Here is a 25,034-nt window from a genome sequence, read left to right as displayed (position 1 = left end):
TTCATGCCTGTTGTAGTATGGAAGAGAATTCCATTTCTTTTTATGGCTCAAGAAGATTCCACCGTATGTTGGAGCACATTTCCTTTATCCATTTACCTAGCAGACATTGTTTTGTGATGCTAGACTGTACCTGGTGGTCCCCAGCCTTAGTTCATACTGGAGCATGCTGGGAGCTTTCCCCTCTTACCATTCTCCTCCAGGGTACCCCTTGAGATTCTGAATTAACTTGCCTGAGTTGGGGCTAAGTCCATGATTCAAATGTGTCCCAGTGTAGAGAGCAGATGCTACTGAGTTCTTATTTCCCTACAAGACCATGTTGATTGCTGTCTCCAAGCCCTTGTCAGACCTGGTCCCTCTGCCTGGAATGTGCTGTCTGCTTCCTCTCCACCTAGTTCAACCATCCTCCACTTTCTTTGCTATAATGATTTATTTTTAATTTTGAGAAAAGTGAAACAGAAAGAAAAGTGCAAAGACGAATATAGCAAAACACCTGTGTGTTCCTCCACCCAAGATTGACAATGCTTAACATTTGTCATATTTGCTTGTGTTTTTTTCCCCCCATACTTTTTTTTTTTTAAGAAAGAAATCAAATATTAGTATTTACAGTGACGTCCCATTTAATCCCTACCTGCATTCATGTATTTTTATACTTTTATACACATGTGTAAAAGAATCCAGGTGGCACAAACATGTAAGTACTTGGCTGATAGCCAATCAGGTTGATGGTTCAAACCCATTCAAGGGCTCTGAGGGAGAAAGACCTGGTGATTGGCTTTGTTAAAGATGACATCCCATAAAATCCTATGTGGCATTCTCCTCTGTCACATAGAGTCCCTGTGAGGCAGAATTGACTGTGTGGTAAATCAACAACAATATACACTTGTATGTACATATGTTGTTTTTGTTAAATGCTGTTCATTTGGTTCTGACTCATAGAGACCCTATATATAGTTTCCAGGGTGCAGCTCACCAGCCGCTCCTCGGAAACCCTATACAGGGTTGCTATGGGTCGGAACCGACTTGATGGCTCTTAACAACAACAATAGGTGTGGCTGGTGAGTTTGAACCACTGACCTTGTGGTTCAAACAGACCTTTTGGTCAGGTGCTTTATCCCACAGAGCCACACCAGGACTCCTGTCCATATACCAACTCATATATACCTAAGGAGTAGATAATATTCTTTTGTACATTAAAAATAAATATTTTGTACATTTATAAAATTTTGGAAATTAAAAATCAGCATTAGAATTCTCCTCTGAGTGCATGTTGATACAAGCCGACAGTGTTTCCAGTGTACGTAGGGTTGGAACCTACTTAAGGGCACCTTACAACAATAACCTCCTAGACTGTGTTGTTGTTGTTGTGAAGTGCAGTCGAGTCAGTTCTGAATCATAGTGACTCTGTATAGGGTTTCTGAGGTGCAGCTGCTGGGTTTGAACTGCCGACCTTGTGGTTCACAGTCCAGTACTGATCTTACAGCACCACACCAGGCGTCCTAAACTGTGAGAAAATAAAATTCTGTTTGCTAAAGCCACCCCTTGTGGCACTTCTGTTATAATGACACTTGTAACTAAGATAGTCCCTAACTAACCATGGCTCCATCCAAAACCCATCACTGGATGTCACAGGACTGGGCAGTGTATCATTTTGTGGCTCGTGAAATCGCCGTGTTGGAGGCTGATGGGACGGCCTTAAATAGCATTACCACCACCACCCGCTATGGCCAGAGATGTCAGAAGGCCGCCATTCCATGGAGGGACATTGACTGGAAAGGCAGTCAATGAAACCAGCGGGATGTCTGAAGGTAGCTGTCAGTGAGGGTCTCCCCAAGGAACTGATGACTAAGGCCCTGGTCCTAGATCCGTGTGACCAGCAGTTCCTCACAATTAGTTCATAAATAACGTAACTCGGAGCTCTCTGACGTGGGGTGAAGTAACCTCTGGCCTCAGAGTACAAAATGGACTCCTCCCGTGGGAATTCCTTTCCATCTTTCTCCTTCTACCTGAGAAAGTCTCTGGTAGGTGTTGTGGGGGGTGAGAGGTCTGTAACACCTTTTCCTCCTGCCGCTGGAATCCTGGGCTAGCGCTGTAGGATCAGCACTGGACTGTGAACCACAAGATTGGCAGTTCAAGCTCACCAGCTGCTCTTTAAAACCCTATATAGGGTCACTATGAGTCGGAACCGACTTGATGGCACTTAATAACAACAGTGGAATCCTGGTATGGTGCTGTAAAGTAAGCACTGAACCGCGCTAACCACAAGATTGGTGGTTCAAATCCACCAGCTGCTCTTTGGAAACCCTATACAGATACAGGGTCACTATGTATCGGATTTGACTCGATGTCACTTAACAACAACAATCCCTCTATTACCACAGGATCAGACCTTTTGTAGACTTTGGTACCCAGTACTTAACAACAACAACAACAAAGGTTCAGATGAAATTGTCTTTTCAGTTACCTTCTGTGTATGGCAAGGAAAAAAAGTGCTTTGGCCACTAACCAAAAGGTTGGTGGTTCAAACCCACCCAGCTGCTCTGAGAAAGATCGCTGTTAAGTGCTGTCAAGGAGGTTCTGACTCACAGCCACCTCTTATAGGGTTTCCCCTTGCGTATCCTACAGCGCCACACCAGGACTCCAGTCTGTAACGATTATAGCCAAGAAAGCCTTGTGGGGCAGTTCTACTGAGTTACCTGGAGCCGGAATACACTCTACAGCAACTAACAACCTAGGAAAAAACACTGGCTTTCCTTTTATTTTGGGATTTAAAGAGAGATTCTTTACCACAACAGATAGATTTATGTTCCAAATGTGAGTGAGTTTAGAGGAAAATAGAAGAAGTAAACCATTGTGGAAATAGAACAAATGGAAAAGGCGAAAAACCATTAGCATGAGTATGGGAAACTCAACATGTCCATTTTACAGATGGGAAAATTGAGGCCCAGGAAAGGAAAAGGACTAAGTGAGCAGAGGGTCTTTCTTCAGGAGAGGAAGAGGGAAGGGAGAGAAAAGGCATTTAAGAACCTTCACTTCCTCTGCCCATCTGTAAGCAGAATTCCTGCCTCCTTCCTCACCCTTAGTTAGTGAGGAGACTAAAATCTCCAGGGAACAGCATTCCAGGCAGAGGGAACAGCCTATGCAAAGGCCCTGGGGCAGGACATGGCCTGGCGAGTTGGAGGAACAGCGAAGAGCATGGTTGGAGCAGAGTGAGGGAGGGCTAGAGAGGAGGTGGGAAGGGCTGGGAAGGGAGCATGCTAGAACATGCGTGTGGGCCTCCAGGTGTGGGCCTCCAGGAAGACTTCCTGAAGGGCTATGGGCAGAGGAGGAAAGGGCCCTTACTCAGGTGCTCACGGGAGCCCTCTGGCTGCTGCGTGGAAGATTGGGCCTTCTACCTAGGGATGAGTCTGGGATGCCCTCAACAGAATCTTAACCACCAAGCCTTTAAAGTCTGGAAGAGGGCGGAACAGGTCTCAGCTAACTCGAGTGCTCAATGGCGCCGTCTGGCGGCCGTGGGGGAGAATACATTGACGGGGATGCAGTGGCGAGAGGGTAAAGCAGATGGGCCTCATGTCTCATTAAGTTATATTTTTGGGCAAGTGAATTTCCTCTCTGGCCTCAGTGTTCTTACTTTGTTAAAGAAGGACTGTAACAATGTCCCCAGAGCGGGGGCAGGGACCCTTCTTGCCCCAGTTACAAGATATGATCTTACCGGGTCAGGATTCTGCGCACACACCCTCCTGGAGGCGCAGAATGAGGTGAGTGGCACCCGCGGCTCAGGCCTTGATGAAGTCATTGGAACAGTCGGTGGGTGTGAGGACTGCGGTGAAAATAGCTTTCCCACCTGTGTCCTGTGCCTCGTGGAGAGGTGAGGATGAGCGAATTGACAGAAACGTCATACTCAATTGGGCAGGACTCTCAGCCCCCTCCTTCAGGTAGCCCTCCCAGATTGCCTCCACCCTCTGCTGGTTGTCTGGAATATGTTGAGGGGGGCATCTCTGGGAGATGGTCAGGGGCCCTGGAGAGGCTGGCCAGGTCAAGGAGTGAGAAGGAAGACAAGTAGAGGGGACAGGAGCAGTCATTTCAGGGTGAAAGTAAGGACTGGGCAGGGCGTCTGGTAGGTCTGGGTTCAAACCCTGCCTCAGCCACTCACTTGCTGTCCAGGCAGAGGGAAGAGGAAGATAGTTTCTGGTGGCAAACCCAGCATGGGAAAGCAGGAAGGGAATGGAAAATGTTTGGGTGGCTTTGATATAAAACCCCCAAAATCGATTGCCTTCAAGTTGGTTCTGAGTCATGTCAACCTCACATGTACAGAGTAGAGATACTCTACAGGGTTTTCAAACCTTTTGGAAGGAGATTGCCAGACCTTTCTTCTGAGGTACCTCTGAGTGGGTTTGAATCAGCAATCAGTCTTAACAGCCTCCCCCCCCCGAAAAAAAAGAGAACATCAAAAGTGAATGTGAAGGTCAGGGGGCAGATTAAGCCAGAAAATCCTCCTGTAAGTGCCTGAGCCAAAGGAGCAGCCTCAGTTTCTTGACGGTGAGCTTCCCCAGGAAGATTGCATGTCTCCCCTGCGACCAGATGAACTCCCAGCTAGTAGAGGGCCTGGCACACAGTTGATGCCCATTTTGCAGATGAGAAAATTAAGGTTCAGAGAATACAAGTGACTTGTCTGGAGTCACACAGCAGGGAACTGACCAGGCAAGGGTTTGAACCAGTCACTCCTCGGAAACCTTACACAGGGTCACTATGAGTCAGAATTGACTCAAGAGCACTTTACAACAGTGAAGGTTTGTTGATGGGGGCGGTTCATGGTGAGAGTCTTCTCTGCCGCAGCCCCTTTTGTGGCTGCCTTTCCAGTTGGAATTGTTTCAGGTCCTGATTTCACACTTTTGTGGATTCTCTAGTTCACTTTCCCACACATCCTGCTCCTACAATTGCAGCCACAGTAAGCTACTTGCATTTTCACACTTCAGGAACTTTGCTTGTGATGTTGTCTCATTCCTAAAACTTTATAGATGAGGAAATTGAAGTTCAGAGTGGACTCATGATTTGCCCAAGGTTACTAAGCCAGGACAAGGATGCAGATCAAGAGGGGGCCTGTCTGACACATCTGATTTGTGGTTCCCCTCGGCTCTTCCCTCCACTTGCAGCACCCCTATGGCTTTAAGGTCTTGTTGTTGGTGTTGTCAGGTGCCATCGAGTCGGAACCGACTCATAGCGACCCCATGCACAGCAGAACGAAACAATGTTCGATCCTGGGCCAACCTCACTACCGCTGCCACACTTGAGTCCATCAATGATGCCACCTGGCCGATCCATCTCGTTGGGGGTCTTCCTCTTTTTCTCTGACCCTTCACCTTACCCAGCATGACATCCTTCTCCAGCGACTGTTCCCTCCCGACAATATGTCCAAAGTATGAGAGACGAAGCTTAGCCATCCTGGCCTCCAAGGAGCACTCTGCCTGCACTTCTTCCAAAACAGATCTATTGGTTCTTTTGGCAGTCCATGGCACTTTCAGTATTCTCCTCCAACACCACAACTCAAAGGTCTTAGCTCAGCTCTAACCTCCCTTCTGGAAGCTGCCCTGGGTCTCCAGGTGGGGTCAGGTACCTAGCCTGGTCTCCCATAGCTACCTGTGTATTCCCCATCTGAATAGGTGCCTGGCCTCAGTAGACCATCTGACCCTGTGTCCCTGCAGTTTTACAAAGCTCTGAAGTGGGTGAAGTACTGTACCCATCTTCCAGATGAAGTAACTGAGGCTCTAAGAAGGAAAGTTTCTTCCTGTTGTATGGCAAGGACTCAGAGAAACAGCTCATCAGGCCACCCTTCCCCCCCCAGCCACACACACCCACATACACACAGCCATTTATCTTCCACAACGCCCGCCTCCCACAAGCAGGCAGCTGGCTGGCGTCTACAAGGCTGACACCGTAAATACATCCTCTTGCTGGGACCGGCTTGCTTCTTAGCTGGTAGCAGGAAAACAGGATGAGACATGGGCATAAATGGTGGTCATGGAGACAGAGGGCTGGAGATGGTGTTAACAGGGGTCATGGGGGGTAGAGGGCTGGAGATGGGGTGAACGGGGACTGTGGGGAGCAGAGGACTGGAATGGTTTGGGGACTTGTGTTCCTCACCTTCTTTCTGTCCCCCTGTTTGTGAGAGAAAAGAGGTCCTAGGCCTTGGGACACTAACCCCAGACTGAGTCCATGACCCCTGAGAGAGACGACAGCCCTCCCCCTCCCCCAAGACCCTTGAAATGGTTCCATGAGACACCCTGCTATGATCTGATCGCCCTTCTGTCTCTTCTAGGCCTGCCTACCAACTTCTTTTCTCAAGTGGCCTCCCGAGGAGTCTTACCAGGACAGACAGATGGGCTGGGGACAGATGGATCGCGAGCACGTGGGAGTTACAACTGGGGGCAGGAGGGGGGCCACCTGGCTCCCCCCTCGGGACCGGTCCCCGAACACCACTTCATGGAAGGGAAGCCATCAGGCAAGGGAGGAGGGCGTCGCCAAAGATGGGAAACAGCGCCCTCCTCAGTCCTCCCCAATGGCTCTATTGCACAGGCAGAGGCCCAAAGAAGAGGGTCGCTAGGCGCAGGTCACCAGCCTGGAGAGATGAGAGCCTGGTCTCGGGGTGTGGGTGACGCTGGTGGGGGGATGTCTAGAATCTGCGGTCACTTGGGCCTGGGAACCCCTGCCCGCTAGCCCAAGTTAAGGAATCCCTTCCGCAGAAAGCTAAGGCGCCGCCCGCACAGACTGTGAGCAGAGCGCGCCCCCTGTCGGGCACGGCGGAAATCGGCACAAACACGATGCTGGGACACTGGACAGAGTCCCACATACAGAGGACAAGCTGAGCCCCAGACCACAGCTGAGCCCTAACCCAAACCCCCAGGCCCTCTGGCTGAGCCCCATCAATGACTGAGGCCCAACAGCAATTGAGGCTGCTCTTTCCTTGACCAAGTCCTCACAACTCCTGACTCTGACTGAGCCACAAACCCCTCTTGGCCTCATGGTAAACTCACTGCCTACAAGTAGATTCCAACTCAAAGTGACCCTGTAGGACAGAGAAGAACGGATCCCGAGAGTTTCTGAGACTGTATATCTTTAAGGGAGCACGCAGCTTCCCCTTTCTCTCCGTAGATCTTCTAGTGGATTCAAACTACCAACCTTGCTGCTAGCAGTCCATCTTGTAACTCATGGCGCCACCAGGACCCCCAATTCACTTTGCTCAGGTCACTGCCATGCTGGGGAGACCATGAGAATGTCATAGTCACCCAGAGATCTGCACACATCCCATCTGAGCTAGGCAGTCCCTGGTCCTAATCTCATCTCGGACACATCCAGTGTGACCTGGAACAGGTGTGTGGCTCAATTTCACCAGTGAAAGGAAACATACCTTCCCTGTTATGTATGGATTGAACTGCATCCCCCCAAAATGTGTGTTATAAATCCTAACCCCTGTACCTATAAATCCTAACCCCTATACCTATAGTTAGGGTCTTGGTGTGGCACTGTGGGTTAATGCGCCTGACTGCAAAGCCATTTGAACTGCAAGGTCGGTGGTTCAAGTTCACCAGCTGCTCCTTGGAAACCCTATACAGGGTTGCTATGGGTCGGAACCGACTTGACGGCACTTAACAACAAAAACATAACTATAGTTAAGGAGTCCTGGTGTGGCATTGCAAGTTAATACGCTAGACCGCAAGGTCAGTTTGAACTGTAAGGTTGGTGGTTCAAACTCACCAGCTACTCCTCAGAAACCCTATACAGGGTCATTATGAGTCGGAACCAACTCGACAGCACTTAACAACAACATATCTATGGTTACAATCCCATCTGGGAGTGGGTTGTGTTGAGTGTTAGTGTAGTTGTTGTTATTGTTATGTGCCGTGGAGTTGGTTCCGACTCATAGCGACCCTGTACAGGGTTTCCCAGGCTGTAAATCTTTATGGGAGCAGAAAGCCTCATCTTTCTCCCATGGAACAGCTGGTAGTTTCGAACTGCTGACCATGAGATTAGCAGCCCGTTAGTGTAGGGTGAGGCTTAAATCAATCTCTGTCCAGATATAAGGAGACCTGGTGGCACAGCTGTAAAGCTCTCAGTTGCTAACCAGGAGGTTGGAAGTTTGAGCCCATCAAGCTTGCCACAGGAAAAAGATATGTTGTCTGCTCCCATAAAGATATGCAGTGTAGAAACGCCTAGGAGGTAGTCCCACTCTGTCATATAGGGTTGCTACAGTGTTCGAAACTACCAGCTGCTCCACGGGAGAAAGATGAGGCATTCTGCTCCTGTAAAGATTAACAGCCTTGGAAACCCTGTGCAGTTCACTATGAGTTGGAACCGACTCCACGACACGTAACAACAACAGTGAGTCAGAATTCACTGAAAGGCAGTAGGTTTGGTTTCAGTTTGGTTTTTAGTATAGGGTGTGTTTCAAGTCAATCTTAAGAGATAAAAGAGCAGATTAAGTAAAGAAGGAAGTAATAAGACCCAGGGAAAGACAGACACCACATTATAAATTTCACCAGGAGACTGAAGGACAGAAGAGACAAGCATCTTCCCCCGATGATCTCAGAGCTCAGACAGAGACCAAATCTTCCTAAAGAGCTGATGTCCTGAATTTGGACTTGTAGCCTCATGCTGTTCTTGCCGTTCCTAAGTTTTGTTGAGTCAGTTCTGACCCACACACAGTGACCCTGTATAGGGTTTCCAAGTTGGTGTGTTTGAACTGCCGATCTTGTGGTTCGCCATCCAGTGCTGATACCACAGCACCTAATAAATTTGTATTTATGAAAGCCACGTATTTGTGGTATTTCTGTTAGAGCAACATTAGTTAGCTAACTAGGAGTTGTGGCGTGGACCCACAGTATAAAGCCCTGGATCTTATGGTTTGAACCACAAGGTCGGTTGAAACCAGGTTGTTAAGACACTAACGACTGAAGACCAGAAGAGTTGTGTTATGATATCAAGACTATCATACAGAAGACAGCAAACCCTCATTAAAAAGACAAGAAAAGATCAAAATGGATGTCAGAACTTACTCTTGAGGGTAGAGCAAATGAAAGAAGTGAGGAAGCAAAGAGATGAACAAAAAATTTGAAAGGGCAGTTCCAGAAGACAGAGTCAAGTATTATAGGGAAATGTACAAAGACCTGGGGTTAGAAAATCAAAAGGAAGAACCTACCCAGCATTTCTCAGGCTGAAAGAACTGAAGAAAAAGTCAAGCCTCGACTTTCAGTACTGAAGGATTCTATGGACAAAATATTGAATGATGCAGAAAGCATTAAAAAATAATAATAATATGGAAGGAATATACAGAGTCATGTACCAAAAAGAAACAGTTAATGTTCAACCATTTCAAGAAGTACCACATGATCAAGAGCTAATGGTACTGAAGGAAGAAGTCCAAGGTGCACTGTAGGCATCGGTGAAAAACAAGGCTCCGAGAATTGATGGACTAGATTGAAATCTTTCAACACACTGATGCAGCACTGGAGGCAATCACTCTTCTATGCCAGGAAGTTTGGAAGACAGCTACCTGACCAACCACTTAGAAGACATCCATATTTGTGCTCACCCCAAAGAAAAGTGACCCAAAACAATGTGGAAATCATTGAACAATGTCATTAATATCACATGCGAGAAAAAATTTGTTGAATATAATTCAAAAACAGTTGCAACAGTACATTGACAGGGAACTGTCAGAAATTCAAGCCAGATTCAGAAAAGAATGTGGAGCTAGAGATATCATTGGCTGACAGCAGAAAATATTAGAAAGATATTGTGCTTTATAGACTATGTAAAGGCTTTTGACTGTGTGGATCATGACCAAGTATGGATAACATTACGAAGAGAGGGTATTCCAGAACACTTATTGTACTTATAAGGAACCTGCACATATACCAAGACGCAGTCACAAGAACAGAACAAGGGGACCCTGATTAAAACAATTTAAAAGCAGGAAAGGTGTGCATCAGCTTTCACCATATTTATTCAATCTGTCTGCTGATCAAACAATCTGAAAACCTGGATTTGATGAAGATGAATGTGGCATCAGGATTGGAGGAAGACTTATTAACAGATTTCAGTGTGGATTACACCGCAATGTCAAGAAAACAAAAACCCTCACAACTGTACCAGTAAATAACATCAAGATAAATGGAGAAATTAAGTTGTCCAAGACTTCATTTTGTATAAATCTGCATCAATACTCATGAAAGCAACAGCCAAGAAATCAAATGACAAATCTGGTGTACAAGACCTCTTTAACGTGCTCAAAAGCAAAGAGAACCAGTTTAAAGTCTAAGGTGGTGTTTTCAACGGCCTCATATGCATATGAAAGTTGGATAATGAATGAGGAAGACCTTGGAAGTCTCAATGCCTTTGAATTATGGTGTTGGAGAAGAATATTGAAAGTATCATACACTCCCAGAAGAATAAACAGATCTGTCTTAGAAGTACAGCCAGAATGCACCTTAGAAGCCAGGATGGAGAGACTTTGACTCTTGCACTTTGGCTATCTTATCAGGAGAGATAAGTCCCTGGAGAAAAACATGCTTGGTAAAGTGGAGGATCAGCAAAACACAGAAAGACCCCCCACAACAAGATGGATTGGCACAGAGGCAGAAGCAATGGGCTCAAATACAGCAACAATTGTGAGGAAGGCACAGGACCGGGCTGTGAACGTTCTGTTGTGCATAAGGCCACTTTTGAGTAGGAATTGACTCGATGGTACCTAACAACAACAACAACAACAACACTGCATAAAATGTTGCAGTACTCATTTGCTGAGGATGTTCATTGTTTTGATTTACTGCTGAAAACAGCTGTATAGCAGGCTATGGCAATTAAAAAAAAAAAAAAGGTATTCAACTTGTCAGAACTGACATCACAACAGAACCTATCCTAAGTAAGGGACGACCTATAGTACGCTCTGGTAGCGTAGTGGTTACGAATCGGGCTGCGAACCTTAAGGTCAGCGGTTCGAAACTACCAGCCGCTCCGCGGGAGAAAGATGAGGCTTTCTACTCCCGTAAGGATTTACACCCTCGGAAACCCTGTACAGGGTCGCTATGGGTCGGACCCGACTCGACGGCACTTAACAACAACAACAATGATTTTGTAGCAAATACTTTTTGACTTTTTGACTATGGTATTATTGGAGTCCTGGCATGGTACTATAGGACCAACACTGAACTGTTAACCACAGGTTAGCTGTTCAATCCCAGCAACTGCGTCTTGGAAACCCTATACAGGGTAGCTAGGAGTCAGTACTGACTCGATGACACATACCAACAACATGATATTATTGGGGTCGTAGTGTGGCACTGTAGGATAATGGACTGCTAAGTGAATGGTCACCTGTTCGAACCCACCATTCACTCCTCGGAAACCCTATGTTGTTGTTAGGTGCTATCGAGTCAGCACCGACTCATAGCGACTGTATGCATAGCAGAAACCCTATACAGCGTCGCTATGAGCCGGAACTGACTCACATAACAACAATGGTATTATTACCATTACCACTGTTGTTGTTGTTGTTGTTGTTAAGTGCCGTCGAGTCGGTTTCGACCCATAGCGACCCTGAATAGGGTTTCCAAGGCTGTAAATCTTTACGGGAGCAGATCGCCTCATCTTTCTTCTGTGGAGCAGCTGGTAGTTTCGAACTGCTGACCTTCCGGTTCGCAGCGGTACTTTTATTTGTTTTTTAATTTGCAGATCCATGGACTTTATTCTTCCCACGCCACAGATGGAGCAAGTGGAGGCTCGGAGCGATGAAGACATTCAGGCAGACACTAATAACAAGGCTGGGTAGGAACCTTCCTGTACTAACCCCTGACACACTGGAGCAATCTGCTTTGTCTGAGGGGCTTAAAACATCCTTCTCTGTCACAAAGGGGGACATCTGTGGGTGTCACAATCAGTAGGGTGCTACTGGCATTGAGTTGGCAGAGGTCAGGGATGCAGCTCAACATTCAACAGTGCACAGGATGCCCCACCCCAGAGAAGGACTGGGTTCTTGTATCAGCAGTGCTGAGGGGTAAGGCTGGTGTACAGAGAGGACAGGCCCTGGCTAGGGATGGGAGGAGGTCAAAGAACTGGTTAGGGTGAGCAGGAAATGGTCTCACTCAGGGACCTGGGTTTGAATCTTTACCCCTGAATCTCCTTCTCCCTAAGTGGCCTGAGGCACGTCATGTCTCCTCTCTGGGCCTCAGTTATTGTCTGTGACGTTGACTCACAGCTAGTTCATTCCCACAGAACACAACACTGTCCAGGGCTGTGCCTTCCTCACAACCCTTCCGATTGTCTCTGTGTCATTGTTACAGTCTGTGTGTCAATCCCTCTCTTTGAAGGTCTTCCTCTTTTCCCCCTTTCACTAAGTATGATGTCCCTCGCTAGGGACTGATCTAAAGTGAGATGAAGTCTTGTCTTCTTCCAACACAGATTCGCTCTTTTTTTTCTGACAGTATTTTTTAACAACACCTCAGTTACTTCATCCAAAAAGGGGATGGTGGTGGTGGTCCCTTGGAGTCATTTCCAACTCCTTATTGTTAAGTGCCGTTGAGTTGGTACAGGGTTTCCAAGGAGCACCTGGTGAGTTTGAACAGCTAACCTTGAGGTTCAAACAGAACCTCATTGCTTATCCTACAGCGCCATACCAAGACTCCTTCAACACATAGGATTTCCAAGGTTGTAAATCTTTACTGGAGCAGAAAGTCTTATCTTTCTTCCACAGAGCAACTAGTAGATTCGAACTGCTGATTTAGTGATTAGCAGCCCAATTTGTTAATCCTCTATGTTACCAGGGCTCCTTAAAAAGGGGATAAAGAGACACTTTGTTTTGTCTCATGAGGTTTGTGTCTGGGTTTGTCTGGCTCCTCACTGAGTCCTGGAAGCTCAAGGCAGGATTAGGCACAGAGGAGGGACTAGGCTTCCTGGAGGAGGCAGCCTGAGCAGCCTTGTGGCTCTGGACTCCCAGGTTCCAGCATCTGGGACCCAGGATCGGGTTCCAGGGAGGAAACGAAGCAGCAAGGAGGAGGGAGCCACTCCTGGGCCGGTTCCCAGGCCTCGCAGCTGCATCCTCCAGGGCCCCAGCTGGCCCCGCTGGCAGCCAGGCCTCATGTGTGTTCCTCTGGTTTATTCCCACGGAAATCGAGGCAAGTGGGGGTGAGGGTTCAGTGGGGGCTCGGGCGTCCCCTGCAGTTGCTGTATCCGATAATTCATCTGCAATGAGAGGGAGAGACGACCTTTCTTGGGGAGCAAGAATCTGCATTTTAAAGGGGCACCAGGAGTCCTAGTGGGATGCTACAGAATCAACACTGAACTGCTAACCACATGGTCGGTGAAACCCTATACTGGGTCGCTCTGAGTCAGAAACGACTCGAAGGCACTTAACAATTTGTGATTTTGATGCAGAGGGTTCTGCAGAGCCGTACTTTCAGCCCAAACTCCAGATGGTAAACTCCTGATGAATACACTGAGTCCCAGAGGAAGGTACACGCCCAAGGTCACACGGTTCGTCTGGATTTCCCCCTTGGCTCTTCCACTTAGACGTCTACATCTCCGCGTCTGTATCATCCCCTTCCTCTCTAGTCTGCGGCCCCCGCCCCAGCACCCCCACATCCGGCCCCTCCGCGAATTCCGGAGGAATCCCCATCAGTCTCCAGGCCCCGCCCACCCCTATTACCCGTTCCCATTGGTCGCTTCATATCTCGCCCGCGTTGCCATTGGCTGTACCCGCGCCCTCAGGGCTCGTCCTCCTCCTCCGTCCCCCGCCCTGCTCCACTTAGGTCCCTTCCTGGAGGGTGGGGCGGGATGGGGCGGGGCCGCGTGGAGGGGCGGGGTGGTCGGGGGCGGGGCCTGTCGGCAGGTCCCGCCCAGGCCCCGGCCTCCGGTGCGAGTCCAGCAGCGGCTGCGACACGCTAGGCATTCCGAGGCGACTGGACTGAGTCCCGACGGTCAGACCGACGAAGAGGCTCGAGAAAGCAGGTGAGCTATGGGTGAGGGGTGCCCCCCATCGCAGCGCATCCCGGGAGCCAGCTGAGCGCTCTCTTTTTCCCCTGCCATCCCCCACTCTCCGCGTCCAATCTCTACCGCCTTGCCTGTATTCCTGCCTCAGTTTCCCTGTTTCTTATTTTCCTTCTGTCTGTTACTGTCTTACAGTAGGGGCTAGAGGGAGCCTGAGTTGCCACCACCTCCGCATTGGTAGCTGTGCTGGGACCAGCGCCTCACCCCCAGGTTGAACCCTGCCCCTTTCACTGGGTGCCAGAGCCCAGAGGTGGAGGGCACACCAGGTGGTTGGCAGCCTGGCCAAAGGCGTGGAGGTGGCTCTGAGGATGGCTTCTTGCTGGTCTAGGAAGCGTGGAGAGTCCAGACTAGACTCACCAGACTGGCTGTCTCCCCAGTTTCCGGAGACCTGGGCCTCAGTTTTGCCAGCTATGAAATTGGCGGTTTGATCTGGTAATTGGCAGGTGTCCTGACCCACACCTGCCACTTCCTGACCTTTTTAATGGAGTCTAACTGAACCCATTTTCTGGGAGGGTAAGCTGAGGCACAGAAGGAGAAAAGAGAGAAGATTGGGGACAAAGAACCAAAACTTACTCTCCTCCTGGGTCCTCCAAACCCTTCCCCACCTCTTCCTTCCTGGAGATGGGGGAAGGCTGCCTGGAGGAGGTGGTGCCCAGCTGAATAGACCCCCCAGGTAACTTCCTGAGCTGGTGTGAGCCCACTTAGAGACAGCTTCCTTCCCAGTGAGGGAAGGGCAGTTCATCTCAGCGGTTGGTCGCAACCCATCTTCCACTCACTTGCTGGGGTACCTTGGATCCCATTCCTTCTGACTCAGTTTGCTGGGGCTGCTGCAGGGATGATTAAATTAGGAATGTGGACCCTGTATATCCCCTCCCTGCTCTCCCCTTCTTCGCTCTCCTGCTGACTCCAGCCACATGGACCTCTGCCCTGTTCTTCCACCTTGCACTGGCTGTTCCTCTACCTCTGTGGCAGGTTCACTGGGCGCCAACTTTTAAACCTAACAAGCCGCCCAGTCACCTAGGTGGGCTGGGCAACTGCTGAGCAGGGAACTGCCTGGGCATGGACAGGTAGCAGGGAGGGGTGATGGAGGAGGGGCAGCCCTGGGACATGGTACCTATGGAAACGGAACATCTAGTCACACAATACCTGGGCTGCACTTATTGTTCTGGACAAGCAGCTTGGGCCAGCGCCAGGTGAGTCCCTGGAACCTTGTGTGTGTGTGTGTGTGTGTGAACATGTAGGGGGTCTCTGAGGGGAAAGACTGGATGGTAGACAGGTGCAGTTTCCAGCCCTTCTCCTGCTGTGTGTGGTCTCAGGTGAGCAGTCCCTGTGGGGAGTGGGGGAGGGAGGGAGGGAGGGAGGGACTGTTGGGTTCTAGAGGCCTCAGCTTCCTGTCTGTAAAATGGGCTGATGGGAGGGTGTTTGAGGACAAAACGCCAACCTTTGTCAAGGAAATGGCCCCACCCAGAGGCAGATACTCACTCTGGTCTAGGTACAGCCCAGGTGTTTATATGCTCAGAGAGGGCCAGGACTTGGCCCATCCTTAAAGCATTCACCCCCTCTAGGTTTCCCCTGCTGCCTCACCACAAGCCAACCCCCTGGAATCCTACCCACCTGAGCTTTAATGGGACCCCATCTGGCTGAGTTCTGGGAACCTTTTAAGACCTCAGGGCAGTACTTAGCTGTGTGGTGCTGCGCTGTCCTTGCCTCCCTCCCCTCCCCCCCAGGCCCCAGTTTCTCCATCTGTTCAATGGGGCTGTTTCCTTCTCCCTCTGGGTGTGGGGGGCCTGGGCCTGGCCGTCTTTGGGGGTTTTCACTGCTACCTCGAGCTCCTTAAAAGGCCTCTGTACACCTCTCTACTTTCGGTGGATTCTTGGGGGTGAGGGGACTCGAGCTCCCAATTTGTAGCAAGTGAAAATGAGGAAAGGATTAGCCAAGGTTAAGCGTTCTGAGTTCAAATCCTGATTCTGCTGGCTCGGTGCTGTGTATTCTTAGGCAAGCACCTGACCTCTCTGATGAAGTTGCCTCTTTGGGGCCTGGAACTAAAATGATAATGCTTGGTAGGTAGTGAGTACTCTGTTCAAGGTCATTGTAACAAATGTTGGGGTTCTGGGGGTGGTGGCAGGTGGGGATTCTCTGAAGTCACCCTTGGCCTACACAGGGCTGGCAGGCCCTTTGGCATGTGTCTGCCTCTCTCTAGGCCTCAGTTTCCCCCGCTGGACAATGGGGTCCTTAGATGAGACCTCGGAGGGCTGTACCCCTCTGGTATGGAGAGGTCATTTGTTCATTCAACAAACAGGTTCTGAGCATCTCCTGTGAGCCAAGCCTTTTGGTGTCCCCCTCACTTGGCTCCAAGACTGGGGGTGGGGTGAGGGAGATGGACATTATTCAAACAGAAACATTAATGTGCTTAGTTGTAACTGCATAAAGGTGGTGGAAGGAGAGATGGGATGGACGTTCATTTAGATGAAGGGCCTGGAAACCCCCCTAAGGAGGTAACATTCAAGCCAAGCCCTGAATGGTGAGAAAGGTAAGAGTCATATGGAACTGAGGCAGAGGTCACAGCCCATGCAAAGGCCCTGAGGCAGGACCGGGCCTGGCAAGACAGAGAAACAGTGCAGAGATCCGTGCAGCTGGAGTGGACAGAGCAAAGGGGAGGGCAGGGAGGGGGCATCAGGGAGGGGATAGAGCAAAGGGGAGGGCAGGGAGGGGGCATCAGGGAGGGGATAGAGCAGGATGTGTAGGGTCCTATGAGCAGAGGAGGGACCCTTGGACTCAGGTGTCCTCTGGCAGCTTCAGGGGAATCAGACCACATGGGGCAAGGGTCTGGGGACCAGGGTGGAGATGGCTCATTCATCCCGGCAGGCCATGATGGGGCTGGACTGGGTGGGTGTAGTCAGAGGGCGGGAGAAGTGGGCAGATTTGGGATTCATGTAGGGGGCTACATCCACATTCCTTCCAGGAACGATCACTGTTTAAATTCATTTGCTGAGCCTCAACCCCAGCTTGCTCCATCTTTGTCGGTAGAGGGACAGGTCTGCTCAACATCCATTTTGGGCCACCCCTCACTTCCTTCAGTGAGACTCTGACCACAGTTGAAATCTCCCATCTCCCACTGTAGCCCACCTTGGAGTGCCCTGGGAGCTCTGGGGAGCCCAGTTTGAAAACCACTGGAGTGTGCCCTCTCAGTTGAGCAGATTTCTCTCTCCTACCATGGGCACAATGGGCATCGTCTTGTGAAGCATGAGCAATGTCTGGTATAGGGTTCCATGCGGTGGTTGCCCCCGTGTGCATGGCAGATGTGTGGCGGTGGGAACAGGTTCGGTGGAGGACGTCTGCTGTGGTGGTCCACAGCCAGGTCTGGAGATGGGTGAGACCCAGCGGCTGGCGTGGCCCTGCCGAGCTTGTCCATCAATTATTGACATCCTTTGTGTAGGGCATGAAGAATTTATGGGGTGGGGGCAGGGCTGCCCAGAGCCAGCTTGTTGCAGCTCACGAAAACCACTCGCTCACGAAAACCACTCGAAGGAATTCTTTGAGCTGGTCGCTCAACATAACCAGTATTAAAAATGACAGACTATAAACTTAGGTAAACAAATTCTATGACAAAGAAGCCTGTGGGTGCTGTCATTTCCTACTCATGGTGTCTCCAAGTGTGACAGAGTAGAACCGAGCTGTCATCTTTACAAAGCACAGTACTACTGGATGGGTTTGAACCGGCAACATTTGGTTAGCAGCTCATTGTAAACCAGCCGGGAACCCCTGTTGCAGAGAAAGGTATATGGAATATTCTTAGTCCTTTGAAGGAACCAGGTATGAGGATTATATGAAGAAGAACGTGACATCAGGATTGGAGGAAGACTAACAACCTGCGATATGCAGATGATACAAACTTGCTTGCTGAAAGTAAAGAGGACTTAAAATATTGATGAAGATCAAAGACCACAGCCTTCAGTATGGGTTGCACCTCAGTGTAAAGAAAATAAAAATTCTCACCACTGGATCAATAAATAACATCATGATAAGTGGAGAAAAGAATGAAGTTATCAAAGACTTCATTTTGTTTGGATCAACCATCAACACTCATGGAAGCAGCAGTCAAGAAATCAAACAATGCATTGCATTAGGCAAATCTGCTGCACAAGACCTCTTTAAAGTGTTGAAGAGCAAAGATACCAGTTAGAGCACTAAGATGCACCTGACCCAAGCCATGGTATTTTCAGTAATCTCATATGCATGTGAAAGCTAGACAGTGAGTAAGGAAAACCATAGAATTGATGATGCATTTGAGTTACGGTGTTGGAAGAGAATTTTAAAGGGAACTCCACGGTACTTAACAACAACATGGACTTCCAGAAAAACAAACAAATCTGTGTCGAAAGATTTGCTTCCAAAAAGCCAAGTTGACCAGACTAGACTTTGTCTCTCATACTTTGGTCATATCAAGAGGGACCAGTCCCTACAGAAGGACGGCATGCTTGGTAAAGTGAAGGGTCAGCGGAAAGTAGACGACCCCCAACAAGATGGACTGACCCAGTGGCAGCAGCTATGTGCTCAGGCATAGCAGCGATTGTTAGGATGACGCAGGACCAGGCGGTGTTTCGTCTTGTTGTATACAAATTGGAAATGACTCAATGGTACTTGACAACAAGAAGTAGGAAGGGGCTTCAGAAAGCTTGTGGAACTGTTCTGTTATCTTTTCATTCAATTTTTCCATGAACTTTTTGAGGCCCCCTCTAATGATTCATACCACAGCACGAGCAAATTCTGAAAACATCATGCTAAGTTAAAGAAGTCAGACACAAAAGGGCATACGTTGTCTGATCCCGTTTCTACGAAATGTCCAGAATAGGCAAATTGGTAGAGACAGGAAGTAGATGAATGGTGGCCAGGAACTGGGTATGGATGGCTTAGTGGAATTCCCACCTTCCATGAGGGAGACCTGGGTTCAATTCTCGACCAGACTAAATGCACACAGCCACTACCCATCTGGCCATGGAGGCTGGTGTCTGGCTAAGATGCTGAATAGCTTCCAGACAAATCAGACTAGGAAGAAAGGCCTGGCATCAATTGGCTTCTGAAAATCAGCTAATGAGAACCCTGTGGCTCATCATGGGGACAGGGCAGGATTGGGTGCAATTCTTTCCATTGTGAATGACGCTTAACGGCATGAGGGAACTGGGGGTAATATATGTACAATGTCATAGGGGGTTGCTGAGCACTGCTCCTGAAGCAGAGGGTACAGCCCGTGCAAAGGCTTGGCGAGTTGGAACAGCGAGGAAGCCCTTTTGGCTGGAGAGGGAGAGGGGGTGGGAGGGCAGGAAGGGGCCGGGCTGATACATCAAGAGCATCTCTAAAGTTCAAGATGATGTCTGTGGTCTTTGCAAGGCCTCGGGGAGCAGGACAAAAAGGGGGCGATGATGAAGTTCAGAGTCCAGGAGGTAACGCAGGGTTGGCAGGGGATAGGAGTCTGAGGTGTGGATCGGGGTTTTGGGCAATGTGTGGGGCAAAGCAGGAATATAGAGAGCTGGGGAATGCGCACCCTGGCACCCATTTTATAGCCAGGAAAGCTGCCCCTTGGGTGGGATGTGGCGTTTGGATGGTGGTGGAATTCCAGGTGGTGGGTCTGAGGCTCTTATAGGCTGGTCTGTTTTGTAGAAGGCATTGGGCTGAGCCTATCATCAGCTGTAGGTGAGAGAAAGCGACTGACGCTGTTTCGTGGGTGCAGGACCTCTCGTCCCAGGAATGGTGGATGGACTTGTGGAACTGGGGTGGGGTGCTGTGGCCTCTGTGGTGAGTGGAGGATCTCTGGCAGGTGGGATGCACAACAGAGAACTGACCTGCCACCTTCCTAGCTTGGGCTTAGTTGGAGGAATAGCATGTGCTCCCCTAGTGGAAAAGCCCCAGTTCTCCCCTGGCAACCAGAGGAGAGCCTGTGAGCAATTGAGTCAGGGCTTGTCCCTCTGTCCACAGCCCTTCAGGGCTCCTACCTCCCTTGGGTAAAAGCCCAAGTCTTCCCTGTGGCCCTGCTGTCCCCATGTCTTTCTGGCCCTCATTCACTCCAGCCTCACTGTTCTTCCAACTCACCACGCCCTGTTCTGCCTCAGGGCCTTTGCACAGCCTGAGCCTGTGACCGCCACCTGGAACACCTTTTCCCCCAACCTTATCATTTCCGTCCCAGCTCCAAGGGCTCCTCCTTAGAGGCCTTCGCTGACCACCCCGGTTCAGATTGCCTGCCTGTTACTGGCTGTAATCCCCATCTCTATCCCCATTCCCACCTTCTACCCCATACCGTCGTATGTTTTAAGATTTGTGGCACAACAGTTAAGCACACTGCTGCTATCAGAAAGACTGGTGGTTCGGGTCTACCAGGCGGCTCCATAGGACAAACACCTGGCGATCAGCTCCCATAAAGATGGTGGCTTAGGAAACCCTATGGGGCTGTTCTCATCTGTCACATGGGGCATCTAGGAGTTGGAATTAATACCAAAGCCACACATAACATTTCCTGATTTTACAAGTTTCTGGCACCTCCTCTATCCTGCAGAGTGGACAAGGTCTCCTAGGGCCTGCTTTGGAAATTAGGGATTCTCTTTTTTGTTTGAGACAGACAGTGGTGGGGTATCCTGGCATTTGGGGGCCAGGTCCAGGAATGCTGAGCTTAACCTACGTGAGGTGGCCCCTGCTGGGGAAGGACCAATGAAACAGCCTGGCCCTGGTGAGTGAACTTAGGAAGGAAGTGGACGTTTATTTTCGTCCCTGGCCTGGGCCTTCAGGATGGGGTCGTCTCTCTGTCCAGCTGCTTCCATAGGGGGCTGTCCAGCAGAACAATGGGTCAGGAGGAGGAAGCACAGCTGGGCTGACCCAGGTGTGGGTAGGTCTGGTGGCTGCCCCCCCAGCTCCTTTCCTGCTGGGTTTGCAAGGGTGAGATGGCTGGGAGCCCAGGCTCTTCCTGAAACCCGTAAACAGGCTGCAGCTGGCTCCCCCTTTGAACCAATAGGCCCAACCTCACGACTTGCAGATGGGAGGGTCGAGGCCCAGGGAGGGGCAGAAAGACCAGGGTTTCAGCTGACCTGGAGATCCATGTGCCTGAGCTCAGGCCAAGACCCTCTTTCTTCTGAGCCTCAGTTTGTTCATCTGTAAACTATGCAAGCAGCACCAAGCAGGTGAAGAGTTCCCTCTAAGTTCTGATGTTTGCATTCAGTGAACACTTAAGAGGCGCCAGGACACAGACAAACAAGACAGACGCCACTCTTGCCCACCCCATCGGGCAAGGGACTGTGGCAGGATATGCCCTGGGTGCTGTGGAAACAGAGTGGGCAGCTGGCTCAGCCTGGGGCATCCAGGAGGGCTTCCAGAATGAGGTGGCCATGAAGGATGAGTAATAGGGATGCCAATGTCCAGGTAAATGAACAGTGAGAGACACAAGGTGGGGAGAAACTGACATTCACAGAATGTATCCTAGAACCAGGTTTGCAAGTTCAAAGAGAGCCTTGGATGGTGGGATTCCAGGCAGTGGGTCCGAACATTTTGGTGACTCAAAACATGACTCAAATGCTCCTCCCCAGGAAGAAGTTGGTTCCGAGCTTTCCTAATTTACAGAAGAGGAAACTGAGGCATGTGGTGGTCATGTTGTTTTCCTGAGGGATCAGCTCCTGCAGCAAGTGGGCCCTATATATAGGGCTGGTTTTGTCACAGGAACGAGGAGACTCAGAGTGACTCGTAGGCATTAGGTGGGGAAGGCATGGGGGGTGGTGTTTGGAGAACAGAGGTGTTGGGAGCTGGCAGACTGGGTTCAAGTCCAGACTTTTTCACTGTATTGCTGCTGTGTGGCCCTGGGAAAGTGGCCAGCCTCTTTGAGCTTTTCTGTGCTCATCTGCAGAACGGGCGGTCAGTCCCTAGAAGGACAGATGTGATGGAAATAACCAAGTGGCTCATGGCACTGGCTAGGGCCTGCCATGCTATACTGAGTTTGTAGCACCCAGTTCTTTCCCTGAACTGCATACAGTCATGGTCTGGTGACAGGGTGGGCGTGGAGGGGCCGGGAAGGCTGCCCAGCAACCCAGGCCCACCTTGACCTTAAAGGGCAGGCGAGCAGGCGGTTGGGGTTGGGACTTCTCTTGGGGATCTGAAAGCACACAAAGATGGGCTTTGTGGGGGTTTCCGGGGGTGAGTGGGTGACCATGCGGCATTCCTGGTCCGGTGGAGCTGGATTCTAAGCAGAGCGGTAGGCGAAGGGGTGTGGTCCAGGCCTGCCCCTCCTCCCAGGTTCCTCCAGGCACCCACAGCTCACTGGTAGACATCTCTGGAGCCTGTGATACAGCAGATTAAAATACAAAGTGGGCCAGCCCTCCCTTGTGACCTGGGGTGAGACAGATGCAGTGATGGGGAGACCTGGGCTCTGAGGGATGGCTTCCTGGAGAAGGTGATGACCAGATGTACTGAGGAGAGTGAGCCGGGGTTTGAAGGCCAGGGCAGTGGGGGATGTATAGTTCACCAGGGAAGAAGCAGGGGCTTGGAAGCCAGGGCACTTGGGGATGTATAAGAGTTCACCAGAGAAGGTATGGGGTATGGTCCTCACCAGGAACCCTGGGAAACTGCCCGCTGGTTTTCAGCGGATCTGCAATTAAGGAACAATTCTGGAGCTAGGGGAAGGAGATTGGTTGAGGGACAGGTCCCAGAGTCTGAGTCTAAGGACCTCAGGTCCTTCCTCTCACTCAATCACCAAGCCCTGGCCATACCACCTCCTGAATTCATCTGCTTCTCTGGGCCCCTGTCCTGGGCCAGTGCCATCTCTGCATTGCATTGGAGCAGCCCTTACCTTTTGCATCGTCTCGCATCGTCCAAGGAACCAGCGTGCCCTCCTGGGGCGTGGCACAGGCTCCTGCTTCGTCTGCTCCCCACTCATCCCCCTAGGCCATCTGCCAGGTCCCCCTCATCTGTGGAGACCCCATGCCAGGGGCTCAGACTTCCAATTGTAGCATGTGTAAGTCATTCCCGTCCTTCACCACACCCAGCTGGTACGCAGCGGGTGCTTCGTGATGGGTTTGTGGGACGTTAGTTGTGTGCCACGTTGGATGTGTGCAGACACTCTGCTCCACCGTTTCTAAGGCTTAAGAACCTTCGGAAGCCGACTCCCAGGCCTTTCTTCTGAAGCACCCCTGGGTGGGTTCAACCCGCCAGCCTTTTTGCCGAGCTGTTGAGTGCTTTGCCACTTGTGCCACCTAGGGGGCCCTTAGACTGTTGTACAGTCGAGTTGATTCCAGCTCATGGCGCCCCATGTGACAGGAGAACTGCCCCCTGGGATTGTCTAGGCCGTCATGGTTACGGGAGCAGATGGCCAGGTCTTTTCTTCCACGTTGCTGCTTGGTGAGTTCGAACTGACAATTTAGCAGCTGAGTGCTTAACCACCATGCCACCAGGGCTCCCTAGAACTCCCTATGTTGTTGGTAAGTGCCATCAAGTTAGCACCTTGTATAGAATTTCCAAGGAGAAGCTTGTGGGTTTGAACCACCAACCTTGTGGTTAGCAGTCCCATGCTTACCCTACAGCACTACACCAGGACTCGAACTCGTTATACACAGACACCCAACCACCTTGCCGTCGAGTCGATTTTTCTTCTCATAGTGATAGTACAGAACAGAATAGATGGAGACTGCCACATAGTTCTCTGTGGAAGGGCTGGTGGGTTTGAACTGCTGACTTTTTGGTTAGCATCAGAACGCTTCACCACTATGCCACCAGGGCTCCTCAGGACTCTTCCTAGCACCCCAACCAACAGTGTAATTGCTCAGGGCGACAGTTCCCTCAGGAGGCTCCTTGAGATGGATGCCCATTTCACAGATTGGGAAGACCAAGGCAGCAAGGCACGTGACCCATGCATAGGGAAGGGTGGCCTGGCATGCGGGTCCGGCTGACACACGTCTCTGCTTCCTGCAGGCCCCATGGATGCCTTCAGCACCAAGAGCCTGGTCCTGCAGGCGCAGAAGAAGCTGGTGAGCAAGATGGCGTCCAAGGCAGTGGTGACCGCGTTCATCGATGACACCAGCAGTGAGCTCCTGGACGAACTGTACCGAGCCACCAAGGAGTTCACGCGGAGCCGCAAGGAGGCCCAGAAGGTGGTGAAGAACATGATCAAGGTGATGCTGAAGCTGGGTGTTCTGCTTCGCGGCGGCCAGCTGGGCAACGAGGAGCTGGCACTGCTGCAGCGTCTCCGGCGGCGGGCCCACAACCTGGCTATGACGGCCGTCAGCTTCCAGCAAGTGGACTTCACCTTCGACCGGCGCGTGCTGGCCACCGCGCTGCTCGAGTGTCGGGACCTGCTGCACCAGGCCGTGGGCTCCCACCTGACCGCCAAGTCCCACGGCCGCATCAACCACGTCTTCAGCCACTTGGCCAACTGCGACTTCTTGGCAGCGCTCTATGGCCCGGCTGAGCCCTACTGCTCCCACCTGCGCCGCATCTGTGAGGGCCTCGGCAAGATGCTGGATGAGGGGAACATCTGAGCCTGAGGCCACTGACGCTGGGCTCCATCCGTTCTTTTGGGGGCTTTTCACTTGGACTCTTGTCAATCCTCCTTTGCCCGAGGGGGCTAAGTCCTGTGTTGTTTGCTGCTGCAAGTTGACTCCTGACTCAGTAACCCTGGCACAACGGGACGACATGCTGCCCAGTCCAGCGCCATCCTCAAGGTGGATCGCATTGTCCTATTGTGAACCATAGAGGTTTCATGGGCTGATTTTCACAAGCTGATTACCAGGCTTTTCTTCCTCATTTTAATCTGGAAGCTCAGCTGAAAGGGTTCAGCATCCTAGGAACACACAAACCTCCAGGAAGAAATGGGTGAGGGCTGCCCATGAGGTATACTGGCCAGGAATTGAACCCAGGTCTCCCACTGGAAAGATTTCTCATCTTCTACCATTCAACCACTGATCCCCCAGTTTTCTACCCAGCTTCTCTGGCCTGGAGCCCCTGGTCTGAAGGGAGAGGGGTTCGGTGGGAGA

The 25,034-nt window shown here is 50.6% G+C and overlaps 1 protein-coding gene across 1 annotated transcript; it reads left to right on the top strand.

Annotated features, from left to right (window-relative positions):
* Positions 1-23,978: 23,978 nt before the first annotated feature.
* Positions 23,979-24,539, top strand: TNFAIP8L1 (tumor necrosis factor, alpha-induced protein 8-like 1). The gene has a single exon (XM_006868921.1). It carries the CDS (start codon positions 23,979-23,981, stop codon positions 24,537-24,539), a length of 561 nt encoding a protein of 186 aa, XP_006868983.1.
* Positions 24,540-25,034: the final 495 nt, after the last annotated feature.

This window comes from Chrysochloris asiatica, unplaced genomic scaffold (genome assembly GCF_000296735.1).
Source record: "Chrysochloris asiatica unplaced genomic scaffold, ChrAsi1.0 scaffold00125, whole genome shotgun sequence".
Taxonomy (NCBI): Eukaryota; Metazoa; Chordata; class Mammalia; order Afrosoricida; family Chrysochloridae; genus Chrysochloris; species Chrysochloris asiatica.
This window is presented reverse-complemented; position numbering and strand designations above follow the sequence as displayed.